The 14,066-nt window shown below is 41.9% G+C and overlaps 1 protein-coding gene across 2 annotated transcripts in view; it reads left to right on the top strand.

Moving 5' to 3' along the window:
• The window catches only part of LOC139570997 (spectrin beta chain, non-erythrocytic 1), a 136,594-nt gene that overhangs the window by 65,355 nt on the left and 57,173 nt on the right, over positions 1–14,066 (top strand). For both annotated transcript variants that reach the window (XM_071393429.1, XM_071393428.1), the window contains one exon: positions 8,497–8,648. In XM_071393429.1, coding sequence (XP_071249530.1) covers positions 8,497–8,648 — 152 coding nt within the window. The remainder of the gene's footprint in view (positions 1–8,496; positions 8,649–14,066) is intronic.

Here is a 14,066-nt window from a genome sequence, read left to right as displayed (position 1 = left end):
CAAAGCACCATCACACCTCCTCCGTCATGCTTCACGGTGGGAACCACATATGCAGAGATCATCCGTTCACCTATTCTGCTTCTCACAAAGACACGGCGGTTGGATCCAAAAATCTCAAATTTTGACTCATCAGACCAAAGGACAGATTTCTACCGGTCTAATGTCCATTGCTCGTGTTTCTTGGCCCAAGCAAGTCTCTTCTTATTAGTTTCCTTTAGTAGTGGTTTCATGTTAGCAATTTGACCATGAAGACCTGATTCACGCAGTCTCCTCTGAACAGTTGATGTTGAGATGTGTCTGTTTTTATTTGGGCTGCAATTTCTGAGGCTGGTAACTCTCTAATGAACTTATCCTCTGCAGCAGAGGTAACTATGGGTCTTCCTTTCCTGTGGCGCTCGTCATGAGAGCCAGTTTCATCATAGCGATTCGTGGTTTTTGCAACTGCACTTGAAGAAACTTAAAGTTATTCCGTATTGACTGACCTTCATGTCTAAAAGTAATGATGGACTGTCGTTTCTCTTTGCTTATTTGAGCTGTTCTTGATATAATATGGACCTGGTATTTTACCAAAAAGGGCTATCTTCTGTATACCACCCCTACCTTGTCACAACACAACTGGTTGGCTCAAACGCATTAAGAAGGAAAGAAATTCCACAAATTAACTTTAACAAGGCACACATGTTAATTGAAATGCATTCCAGGTGACTACCTCATGAAGCTGGTTGAGAGAATGCCAAGAGTGTGCAAATATGTCATCAAGGCAAAGGGTGGCTACTTTGAAGAATCTCAAATATAAAATATATTTTGATTTGTTTAACACTTTTCTGGTTACTACATGATTCCATATGTGTTATTTCATAGTTTTGATGTCTTCACCATTATTCTACAATGTAGAAAATAGTCAAAATAAAGAAAAACCCTTGAATGAGTAGGTGTGTCCAAACTTTTCCCTGGTACTGTATGTTTCTGGAAAGAGGGAGCCGGACTGGCAGACAAGCTTCCTGACATTTTGTCTCTCTTAACTCTGTTTTGAATTCCTTTGTTAATGCCTCAGGAACTTGTGCAATATTTTATTCGTTCAGTTTTTTTAAATCTGAGGGTGAAAGTGTCACATGCAGTGTTGTGGAAGAAAATATATTTTACCAAGCTACCAATTACTTCACACTGGAAAAGACTAAGCTACACTACAGCTACCCTTAGGAACAATATAGTTTAGTTAACTAAAGTTACTTTGAAATAGTAGTTCACTACATCCAAACTACTTTATGATACAGTTGAAGTCAGAAGTCGACATAAACCTTAGCCAAATACATTTAAACTCAGTTTTTCACAGTTCCTGACATTTAATCCAAGTAAGAATTCCCTGTTTTAGGTCAGTTAGGATCACCACTTTATTTTAAGAATGTGAAATGTCAGAATAATAGTAGAGAGAATGATTTATTTCAGCTTTTATTTCTTTCATCACATTCCCAGTGGGTCAGAAGTTTACATACACTCAATTAGTATTTGGTAGCATTGCCTTTAAAATGGTTTAACTTGGGTCAAATGTTTCGGGTAGCCTTCCACAAGCTTCCCACAATAAGTTGGGTGAATTTTGGCCCATTCCTCCTGACAGACCTGGTGTAACTGAGTCAGGTTTGTAGGCCTCCTTGCTCGCACACGCTTTTTCAGTTCTGCCCACAAATTTTCTATAGGATTGAGGTCAGAGCTTTGTGATGGCCACTCCAATACCTTGACTTTGTTGTCCTTAAGCCATTTTGCCACAACTGTTAAAGTATGCTTGGGGTCATTGTCCATTTGGAAGACCCATTTGCGACCAAGCTTTAACTTCCTGACTGATGTCTTGAGATGTTGCTTCAATATATCCACATAATTTACCTACCTCATGATGCCATCTATTTTGTGAAGTGCACCAGTCCCTCCTGCAGCAAAGCACCCCACAACATGATGCAGCCACCCCCGTGCGTCATGGTTTGGATGGTGTTCTTCGGCTTGCAAGCCTCCCCCTTTTTCCTCCAAACATAACGATGGTCATTATGGCCAAACAGTTCTATTTTTGTTTCATCAGACCAGAGGACATTTCTCCTAAAAGTACGATCTTTGTCCCCATGTGCAGTTGCAATCTGTAGTCTGGCATTTTTAAGGCGGTTTTGGAGCAGTGGCTTCTTCCTTGCTGAGCGGCCTTTCAGGTTATGTCGATATAGGACTCGTTTTACTATGGATATAGATACTTTTGTACCGGTTTCCTCCAGCATCTTCACAAGGTCCTTTGCTGTTGTTCTGGGATTGATTTGCACTTTTCGCACCAAAGTACGTTCATCTCTAGTAGACAAAACGCGTCTCCTTCCTGAGCGGTATGACGGCTGTGTGGTCCCATGGTGTTTATACTTGAATACTATTGTTTGTGCAGATGAACGTGGTACCTTCAGGCATTTGGAAATTGCTCCCAAGGATGAACCAGACTTGTGGAGTTCTACAAAAAAAAATTCTGAGGTCTTGGCTGATTTCTATTGATTTTCCTATGATGTCAAGCAAAGAGGTACTGAGTTTGAAGGTATGCCTTGAAATACATCCACAGGTACACCTCCAAATGACTCAAATTATGTCAATTAGCCTATCAGAAGCTTCTAAAGTCATGACATAATTTTCTGGAAATTTCCAAGCTGTTTAAAGACACTAAGTTGACTGTGCATGTGAACTTCTGACCCACTAGAATTGTGATACAGTTAATTATAAGTGAAGTAATCTGTCTGTAAACAATTGTTGGAAAAATGACTTGTGTCATGCACAAAGTAGATGTCCTAACCGACTTATCAAAACTATAGTTTGTTGACAAGAAATTTCTGGAGTGGTTGAAAAACAAGTTTTAATGACTCCAACCTTAGTGTATGTAAACTTCCGACTTCAACTGTATATTATCATATCTAAATCTGAAATGTCATAGACTAATTGCAAGACAGATCACTCTGGAGTCAAATGTTAACAGAATGTGTAATTTAGCCTATTTAACACACACACTATGTTTTGAAGTGAAAATTAGGAAGGTGTGATGCCGAAAAATAAAGGGAGTTCTTGCCTACTTCACCAATATTACATTTTTGCTAAAAAAGTTGTGTAGTTCCAGTAGTTAGCTACATCGCTGCATTGCAAAAAGTTAACTACTGAAAAGCTACTGCAAAATGTAGTTAAATTACTAGTTGAACTACATGTAGTTCAGTACTCCCCAACACTGATCAAATTTTATTCGTCACATACACCAGCAAATAACATCTAAATATGTGTATCAAAATGCTTGTGTTCCCTAGCTCCAACAGTGCTGTAGTATCTAACAATGCACAACAATACACAAATATAGAATTTAAGTAATGAAATTAAGAAATATATAAATATTGGGACGAGCAATGTCGGAGTGGCATTGACTAAAATACAGTAGAATAGAATACAGTATAAACAAATGAGATGAGTAAAGCAGTACGTAAACATGATTAAAGTGACTAGTGTTCCATGTCTATGTATATAGGGCAGCAGCCTCTAAAGTGCAGGGTTGAGTAGCCGGGTGGTAGCCGGCTAGTGATGGATATTTAACAGTCTGATGGCCTTGAGATAGAAACTGTTTTTCAGTCTCTCGGCCCCAGCTTTGGAGGGCAGGCAGTGTGCCCCCGGTGATGTGTTGGACAGACCGCACCACCCTCTGGGTAGTCCTGCGGTTGCGGGCGGTGCAGTTGCCGTACCAGGCGGTGAATTGTGCATCTGTAAAAGTTTGTGAGGGTCTTAGGGGCCAAGCCACATTTATTCAGCCTCCTGAGGTTGAAGAGGTTGGCTTTAAAGTGTACATCAAGTCACATGTAGAGTGTATAGTACAGTATAGAGTTATTGTGTGGGCAGAACAGTCAGAGAGGGGAGGGGGTTAGCTACTAGCTAGATATCCTGGCCAAGTCTCTGTTTCAGCCATGTGGCCACACCCCAGCCCAGCCAGTATAGCCGGAGGCAACCTTTGTTCCCCACACCGGGGTCAAGGTCGACCTCTAATATGCATGACTGTGTCTGTGAGCTTTAGTATTGACCCAAAGAGGACCCCGCATATCAATGTGCTGCTTTAAATGGGGCTGCCCCTACACACACACACACACACACACACACACAGACAGACAGTGTGTTACAGCCACTTTGGAAATAGCCCCGCTGTTGGTTCAGCATTATTGATAAGCCACTGAGTAATTTAAGACGCCTCTCTTGACATTGAGACGTGGGGGTTTTGACTACCTAGCAGAATGAAAGTATTTGTAGCCAATCAGCAGAGTAGGCTAGCCTGTTCTATCACTGCCTCTACAAAGAGGCTTATACACAAAGCGTGTGATTTATTTTAGAATGCATTGTTTTGAATTATAATGACCCAATCGAGGGCGGGCTGATTATCCGCTTTGACGCCTCGCTCAATGTGAACTTTAATCTGTGTTTGTGTTTTATTACAGGCGCTGTAGTCACACAACAATACAAATGTTGTCATAATTCACTTTTTTTTGGAGCTCATTTGAATTGGAAGAGGTAGCTAAGGGTTTACCATAAATTAATTTACCATAAATTAGACCAATTCATCCACTTATGGAAACACAACATCGCTATCAACAAAGATGATTGTATATATGTACTATCCTCCTAGTATACAGTCACTGCTCTGCCTGTTCCATCCTTTCCGCCCGCCCGCTTCTGTAGAGTGTTTCGCTTTCATCTCATTCCCAGAGGTCTGTGCTCTTTAATTTGTCACTTACAGCTTTTTTTATCTTTAGCTTCCAAAAAACATTTATATTTTCTCCCACTGCAGTGTCTTTATCTCTTCTTAGCTCACTGACTTTACATTGAATCTGTTCAGACTCCTCTTCACTAATGTATGAGCTCCATTTCAGCTGTGTAACATCCTCCCTCCTCTAAAATCAACTTAGTTTTGCTCCACTGAGTCCTGTCCTCGTATGACCGGGTGCAGTCTGCTAAATGTCACTGGGATTCAATCTATGGCTCTGCCATTGGCTCAGATGACTGGTTATTCGAGCCATCGCCCCTCCCAAGCATATCCAAACTCATCCAGTGTCTCAGAAGGACGTGTCATCAAACGGTCCTGTTCTGTCTGCCTTGTCTCTCTTTATTTGACACCGGTTTGGAAATGGGGACCTTGGACTTAAACGTCCTTTCCTTGTCCAACTCACAACTCTTTTGTTAATTACCTCAGTCCATTTTGGAGCCGTTTCACAGAAATGCTCAACATTCACACCTAAGGCCCTGCAGACGCCTGTGAAAACTAGCGTGCCTCCTTTACATTCGGTGTCTGTGTGAGTGCACCGGCTGCCTCACACTAATTCCAGAATCATCTACTGAGGAGCCAGAGAGAGGATGTGACAACATCCATCTCTGTCATTTTGTCTTTTATCTCACCGTCAAACTCTATCTCTCTTTCCTAGTTCCTTCTTTCCCTTGACTTGGCCTCTCAGGTAATAGAGCCATGTACTACCAGGCCTGATGATAGTTTGACGTTGCATTGTATTGCTATTACATAATATTCTTAACACTTTTATACAGTCTACATTACTACTGTATTACTGCTTTTGGCTTTTTAACTTAACACTGCCTTTCAACAGTCACACATAGTAAAACAACTCTGGTCTTGGCAGACTAATAGGATGCTTAGCATTTAACTTTGAGGTATTTTTGATGTAAGGAGTTGACATTGATTGCACACAGTTCAGTGATCAGGACATCATGCATAGCATAGCGGCTGTCCACAGATTGTGGTCTGAACATTTGGTAGACTTGTGGTTTGTGGGTCTTGATCAGTGGTCTGTGATGGTGGTCTGTGACTGCTTGTCGGGATTGTGGTCCGAGGGGGTTACTGTTTGTACTCTGCAGAGCCAGAGAGCTGCAGGTTGAGATAAGGAGTTATTGTATGTGTGTTGTGTGTGTGTGTGTGTATATATGCGAGCGTGTGTATATCTGTTGACCGAGGGTTTCCCTTTCCTGGGCTCTGCTGTGAGGGCCAGATGCTCTCCCCTGCAGGAAACCCTGTTTACAGACACTCAGGACATGTCCAGCTCCACCCATATCCTCCATCCGTCTCTATCTCAGCCTTAGAACGCACATTTATTTTAGACATTTGATGCCCTTTTGAACTGCAGCTGATTGTGTCAACAAGTAATTGGAACCTTGAACAGAACACAGGGTCATGTGTCATAAAGCAAAATGTATATTGTGAATGGACTATTTCACTTTACTGTTTTGTTATTGAAGCTACCTTTCATTCTGTTCCTTTTTTTTGGTATCTTATGTGCTGCTAAGCATATCCAGCCCCATCCTGATTTCCAAAGCCTTTTCCTGATTCCCAAAGTCATAACTAACCTAGCCCCTCTGAGGCCACACAGGCATGATCTAACCATGCAGCCCGTGTCACAGTAAAGGAGCTGAATGTTACTTAGTCTAGTCAGTGATAAGGCCTGATGCCATCTGATGCTGCTTTGCGTGGTATGATGGAGAGCAGAGAACACTGGCTTCATTGTCTCTGTGATGCTCTGACTGGGCCCCCACAGTGGGGCACACAGCTCCCTCTGTCTCGTCGCCTCCATCTGCCTCTGCCCTGGGCACTGGGACTCATAAAGGCCACTATCTACTATCTCTGGGACCCGGCTGTCAGGCTGTTGGACAGTGTGCTGTTTGGTACCTACATGATATCACAGTCATGCTGCTGCTTTATTAGCAGTCTGGTCACGCTGTGATGTCGCAACGTCCTCTGAGCTAACGGCTGGGCTGGAGCTGGAAGGGAAAGTGCATCAGTGCACTTTGTTAACGGGTGTCATCTCTCACAGTCAGCGAGACAGAGAGAGACCCACCCTGATGGAGGGAGGTTGTGAAACTTCCTCTCAAAGCCAGATTTCCATGGCAACAGGCTTTGAGTTCATATGAGGAATACCTTGTGAAGCGGAGACGTTAGTTGGCACACTGTGTGTGTGTGTGTGTGTGTTTGTGGACATGCTTAACTATACCAGAAGTCCCCACAAAAATAGTTAACAAACTATTTTTTTTGACCAACTGGGGACATTTTGCCGGCCCCCACAAGGAAAAATGATATTTCTGGGGGTTTAGGATTCGAGGTTAGGGGTTAGGGAAAATAGGATTTTGAATGGGAATCAATTGTGTGTCCCCACAAGGTTTGTAAAACAAGACTGTTTGTGTGTGTGTGTCATGATGATGTTCATGGCTAATGCAGCAGATACAGTATGGGCTGACCGGGGCAGCTGGTTCTCTTGGACCTGGCTCCTGTACTACGTTGTGACTGATGTTTATTGGGTCTGCAGTAGGATGAGAAGCCTGGGCCAGACCACCTGCCTTGCCCTTACGAAAGAAGATTGTAGTCAGAGTGCAGTATAACTGCAGTATGCTGAAAATACTGCATCCAAAATGCCACACTCGACTGCAGTAATTTGTCAGTGTAACTAAAGTTAGAGTGCAGTATAACTTCAGTTCAACTACAATACACTGCAGTTTTCTGCAATTATTGCGTCCAAAATACCACACTCGACTGCAGTTACTGCACTTTTACTGCAGTTTCAAAACGCCAATCCTTTTTTGTAAGGGTGCATGGGAACACTACATTAGAACAACCCTGTGAGAACATGACCAGCTAACAACACTAGCAGCAGCTAGCCCGCATGAATAGCATGTACAGTAGACTGGAGACCAGCGCAAATATCACTTGGCCTACAGTATGTGCAGAAGACTATCTGGCAGCAAGACCATTATGTTAGGAATATAGTCGTTCTGTGAGAATAACTCCAGCTATGCTAACAACATTTAGCTTGAGCAAACAAGACTGGCTATTTAAAGATGGTGTTTACGAATAAGACTGTTTCAGACAACAATTGTAATAAACATATTGGGTATTCAAGTATGTTTACTAAGAACCCACCTGGCCTGTGAAATGTTGATATTTACAGTACTCTGTTGCTGTGAAAGAGAAGCTAGCTAGCTAGCTAGCTAGCTACAGTATCTACATTGTACTTCTTAGACAGAGGAAGTTACACCCTACACAGTTCTTCCAAGAACAATGACGCCTTGGTGTATGTTTTCAACAGAAGACGAACAGTAACAAAGGCCAACAACCCTCCGCCCAGGAAAGTGAGGGACACCTGGCATAAACAGGAAGGATGAGTGGAATGTGCTGTTTCTGATGAGGCCTGCAAACCCTCACGTTCTACTCTGTTAGCTGCACAGCTGGAGTGTTAGCTTCGTAGCCTATAATGTGCCGCTGTTTTTCTGAGTGCCCAGAACTTAATCATAGCAGGATGTTGGGTGTGTGTGTCAGTCTCTAAAGAAGAGCACACGTTAGTTGAACTGTAAAATACGTTACACACCTTCTACCCCCAGATGATAACCTGGTGAATATGTTACCATTGTAGAATGCAGAAGTAAAACTTAACCCCTGATCTCTCTCTCTCTCTCTGCTCCTCCCTGTAGATGAGCGTGAAGCGGTGCAGAAGAAGACCTTCACCAAGTGGGTCAACTCCCACCTAGCCAGAGTGTCCTGCAGGATCACTGACCTCTATATGGACCTGAGAGATGGACGCATGCTCATCAAACTACTGGAGGTTCTCTCTGGGGAGAAACTGGTACGTAGACAGACCGTCACACTGGTTTACATGGCACGTAATATGTTTCGCTTGGATTTCCAGGTCACATATAGAGTAATAATTCACCTTAAACAAACTTCAAATGTTAAAATGCTGTTCCCCCGGGTTCTAAACCTACAGTATATGTAATTATTTATACATTAGGCCCATGCATAGCTCATTGTCTTCACTGATTTTCCAGGGCACATGTACAGGTAACTGCCAAAATAAAGGAAACACCAACATAAAGTGTCTTAATAGGGCGTTGGGACACTACGAGCCAGAACAGCTTCAATGCACCTTGGCATAGATTCTACAAGTATTTGGAACTCTATTGGAGGGATGCGACACCATTCTTTCACAAGCAATTCCATAATTTGGTGTTTTATTGGTGGTGGAAAACGCTGTCTCAGGCGTCGCTCCAGAATCTCCCATAAGTGTTCAATTGGGCTGAGATCTGGTGACTGAGACTGCCATGGCATATGGTTTACATTGTTTTCATGTTCATCAAACCGTTGTGACCACTCGTGCCCTATGGATGGTGTCACGATCGTCTAAGGTGGAAACAGTAGACCAAGGTGCAGCGTGGTGAGCGTACATACTTCTTTATTATAAGATGTCGCCAACAAAACAACAAACATCAAAACGAAAACGTAATGCCAACGTAGTGCTCACAGGCAACTATACATGGACAACTACCCACAAATACAGGTGGGAAAAAGGCTACCTAAGTATGGTTCTCAGAGACAACGATAGACAGCTGCCTCTGATTGAGAACCACAGCCGGCCAAACACCAAGAAATACAAATCATAGAAAAATGAACATAGAATGCCCACCCAAATCACACCCTGACCAAACCAAAATAGAGACATAAAAGCTCTCCACGGTCAGTGCGTGACAGATGGGAGCATTGTCATCCTATGTTGGCATAGCCATGGTCACCAAAATAATGACAAAAATAATGGCCTTACCAGCATTTTTGTACATGACTCTAAGCATGATAGGATGTTAATTGCTTAATTAACTCAGGTACCACACCTGTGTGGAAGCGCCTGCTTTCAATATACTTTGTATCCCTCATTTTCTCAAGTGTTTCCATTATTTTGTCAGTTACCTGTATTTTTCAACTTGAAAGAGTATTTATTTGTAGTCATAGTTGTTTCTCTTACTACAATCTTATTTGTGCTTTGCATGATAAATCAGCAGTGTTGGGGAAGATATCCTGAAGTCATAGTTTACCAAACTATCATCTACATAACAACGAAAGAATTTAAGCTACCCTTAAGAAAAATATAGTTTACTTAACTAAACTATATTATAACTAACTATAACTAAAATTATAATTCTTGTCTACTTCACCCATATTTTGCTTTATATTAGCGGAAAAAGGTAGGGTGTAGTTCTAAGAGTTAGCTACATGGCAAAAAAGTTATTAACTACTGAAAACTACCTAGATTTTTATTTAGTTCAACTACCACAAAGCTTCTGCAAAATGTAGTTTAATTACTAGTTGAACTTGGACTGTAAATCTTCCTCTCACAAACAAGAATGTTGAATATAATTTAATTTCCATTTACTCTACCAGTTGTCTGATCGGTTTGTCCTTTTGTGAGTAGGAATTTGAGAAAAAGTATCCACAGGAGTACTTATAAGCCATCTGTTTCTCCGACCAACTGTGTGTAACAGAATAAGAACACCACAGTGTTGTAACTGAAAGATACTGTCGCCTGCAACTGTGTTAAAACCGGTTAAAACAGATACAGTAATTGTATATTTAGCATTTGTGAAATTATTTTGATGTGATATGAAAGTAGAGGGCTTTATTTCTAGAACAGTAGCTGAAAATCCATTCCCGTTTATCTGTATTTAGCTGTTTTGGCTGCCAGAGCCAATTCGCTTCTGAACATAACATGTAAGGTCCTCGGACTAAAAAAGTATGTTCTTGGGCTCGTACTACCGTTGAGATTTTTATCACCTGGCACATGCGCAAAACCATGTAAACACCTGCAATACTTCGCCTGCATGTACTTCCGTCTTGTGCACGTGCTTCAGGTGATGAGTGAATAAAGTATGAAAGCCAAACAAACAAAGACCTGCGTTTCGAAGTCTGTTTTAATTACTAGTTTTATAGGTTTTCGTCAATACAATTTGACGTGGCTATGTCGTCTAAGGGACAGCATAGGAATGTCGGGGCTAATCTGTGCTATGTTTGTGGTTCAGCAGTATAGACGGGTTGGCTGACAACTTCATGAAAATGATGCGTGCGCATCAATGTGGCCGGAAGGTGTGTATTGTTATGATTCTGAAAGGTCAGATGACTAGCATCAATGACAAGAAGCTGCCTTGTGGGGAATCAGAAGTATCTCTTTTCAGCTTGTTTTATCTTGTTGTTGATACCATGTCTTGTTTTGAGTTGTTTTGACTGATGTCACGTCTATGCTAATATGGTTAAAATTCTCTAGCTAGTTAACTGTAACAATGTATTTTAGAGACAACAAGTGCTCATTGTGCAAATGTATTTGTTTTCATTAAACAGTTGAAGATGAAATATAGCTTACATGTTATCAACAGTCTAAGCCAACCCAGTCTGTTTGCCCCATAGTTGCCCACGCGTCGGTTTTGTTGCTAACCACAAACCCATCTATCTCACTCAACTCTCACCCACTCTGATGTATGTAGCTATGTTACACGCTATATACAGATAACTCCCTTGTCATATCTTACAGAGTCAACATTTATAAAACCAGACACACCTAAACTACTCTCTCCACCTCTGGGACAGAATGTATTCAAAGCAGCCCTGGTAAAGTCATGATCTTTATCTGTATACTATGGAGAGGTTATGCGCAGTTCAGTTGAGGATAGAGCAGAGAAAGATATAAGGGTGAAGTGGATAGTAGTAGCGTGTCCTATTAGTTTACGCTCTGCTAGAGTTTCAGACTGGTTCACATATATTGGGTTACAGGGATCCTGTTGTCTCTCATGGAAACATCATGGAAATATACACTACCAGACACACTCACAAATGTACACTGAGCGATCCACCCAGGCATCTGACAAACACAGAAATACACATTTTAAAACCTACATGTACCACAAACACACTAATGCAGATCCAATTATACAGTCAATGCACCAAGCCAGTTGCAGTAAAGCATGTGGTTACACAAAGACAGGCCGAGTGCTTACAGAATGCTAGAGGCCAAGCTAGGTTAGGAGACCTTATGCCCAGACTGGCGTCAAAGAGATTAAGGCAAAACCAAAACATAATTACTGACTATAGTAGTAGTAGTAGTACTACGCATGTGACGTCAGAGAGCAAACTTCATACTGAACTTTTCCATCTTAGCAGCTGTGCTGAAGGAGGGGAGAGAAGTAATTATCATGGCAGGATTGCCGCTAAAAGAGAGGTTTAGCAAAGTTAGCACTGATGGGTTTGATTAACTATGTCTCAATTTAGCTCATGCACCCCTCCCCTCCTCACCCCTCCCTTCACCATCAGTGGCTTTTGAAAGGCAGCTCTCTGATGGACTCGTCCAGACAGCTCTGGAATCAAAACTCAATTAAGGCCGATTACAGCCCCTACCACTTTAATCCCCCCCCATCACCCCCTGTCTTGTGACTTCCAGTGGAACGTGCCAAGATCCTCCATTGAGGGAGCTCACGGGGCTTCGCTGTGAGAAAGATCTGACCACGGCTTCAACTCACTCCCAGTGAATGCAGTCTACTGAGGTCCCTTCAAAATATGAGTCATTTGTCCTTCCCTCTCTGTTGGCTGTTTCGAGGAAGTAAGGCAAAAAAACTACAACAAAACGGAAAAATGTCAGTTGATTTTCTTTGATGGAGGAAAGGAAGGCAGAAATGATCAATGAGATCTTTGAGAGCGAAACAGTGGGGAAGTGACCAACATCCTGCTAAATGATCTCAAGTCAGACGACTGAATTCAAGCCAGCCGCCATTTCTCAACTGTTTCATGAAGCGTAGGATTTCCATGTTAGAGTTCACTCCACAGAACACTACATTAAAGTGCCAGATGGGTGTCTCTCTGGTTTGGTGTTATTTGTGTTGGGCAGAGGAGATATCCACTGGTATTCTCCAGCTGTCCCAACAAGTTCAGGCCCTGGGTACTTCCTAGGTCATGACCCATAGAGAATGGGCTCTAACCCTGGGAAAGCTTTAGATGACCTGTCTCTGGACATACGGTGCTTCAGAAAGTATTCATACCCCTTGACTTATTCTACATTTTGTTGTGTTACAGCCTGACATCGAAATTTATTTAAAAAACATTTCTCACCCATCTACACACAATTACCAATAATGACAAAGTGAAAATGTGTTTTTAGAAAACATTGCACAATTATTGAAAATTAAATACAGAAATATCTCATTTACATAAGTATTCACACCCCTGAGTCAATACATGTTAGAATCACCTTTGGCAGTGATTACAGCTGTGAGTTGTTCTAGGTAAGTATCTAAGAGCTTTGCACACCTGGATTGTACAATATTTGCCCATTCATTCTTTTCAAAAGACTTAAAGCTCTGTCAAATTGGTTGTTGATCTTCGCTTGACAACCATTTTCAAGTCTTGCCATTTTCAAGCAGATTTACTGTAAGTCAAAACTGTAACTCAGCCACTGAGTCTTCATGGTGAGCAACTCCAGTGTAGATTTGGCCTTGTGTTTTAGTTTGTCCTGCTGAAAGGTGAATTTATCTCCCAGTTTCTGGTGGAAAGCAGATTGAACCAGGTTTATTTCTCTGGGATTTTGCCTGTGCTTAGCTCCATTCCATTTCTTTCTCACCCTGAAAAGCTCCCCAGTCCTTTAAGATTACAAGTATACCCATAACATGATGCAGCCACCGCTATGCTTGAAAATATGGAGAGTGGTGTTCATTAATGCAGGGGTCTCCAACAGATTGATCGCAAGCTACCAGTAGCTCGTAGCTCGCCAAACAATTCTGAAAGTACAAGCAATTTTCAGATGTTCCATCGCAAACTGTCATGAACACATCTCACAAGTATCAGACAGCGCAAGCTCTCAGCTACTATTTAATCAACGCCACATTGACATTATCCCACCCCTGGTTAGCCATTATTGGCTTAAAAAGCCAAACCTAGCACAATATCTGCCAATTAATATCCAGCAATATTGCCCATCTGTCTGTCTGTGGTGGGTGCGTTTGTCAATCACCCCATGTGTAGCAAGTTGATGTGATAACTGTCTTGTGGGTTGACAGAAATACTTTCCCCAAAACCTTCTCAATTAAATGTTACCAGCAAAGTAGGCTTACCTGGCAGATTAGCGTATATCATTTGTATCTATTATTTGCAAACTTTGCCATGAAATGAGCAGCAACAGTACAGAACCATTGCTAGACCGGCACGTTAGCACATTCCTCACTTGCTAGTGAATTAA

The sequence above is a fragment of the Salvelinus alpinus genome, chromosome 3 (assembly GCF_045679555.1).
Source record: "Salvelinus alpinus chromosome 3, SLU_Salpinus.1, whole genome shotgun sequence".
NCBI lineage: Eukaryota > Metazoa > Chordata > Actinopteri > Salmoniformes > Salmonidae > Salvelinus > Salvelinus alpinus.
Note: the sequence above shows the minus strand (reverse complement) of the source record. Positions and strands in the feature narration are given on the sequence as shown.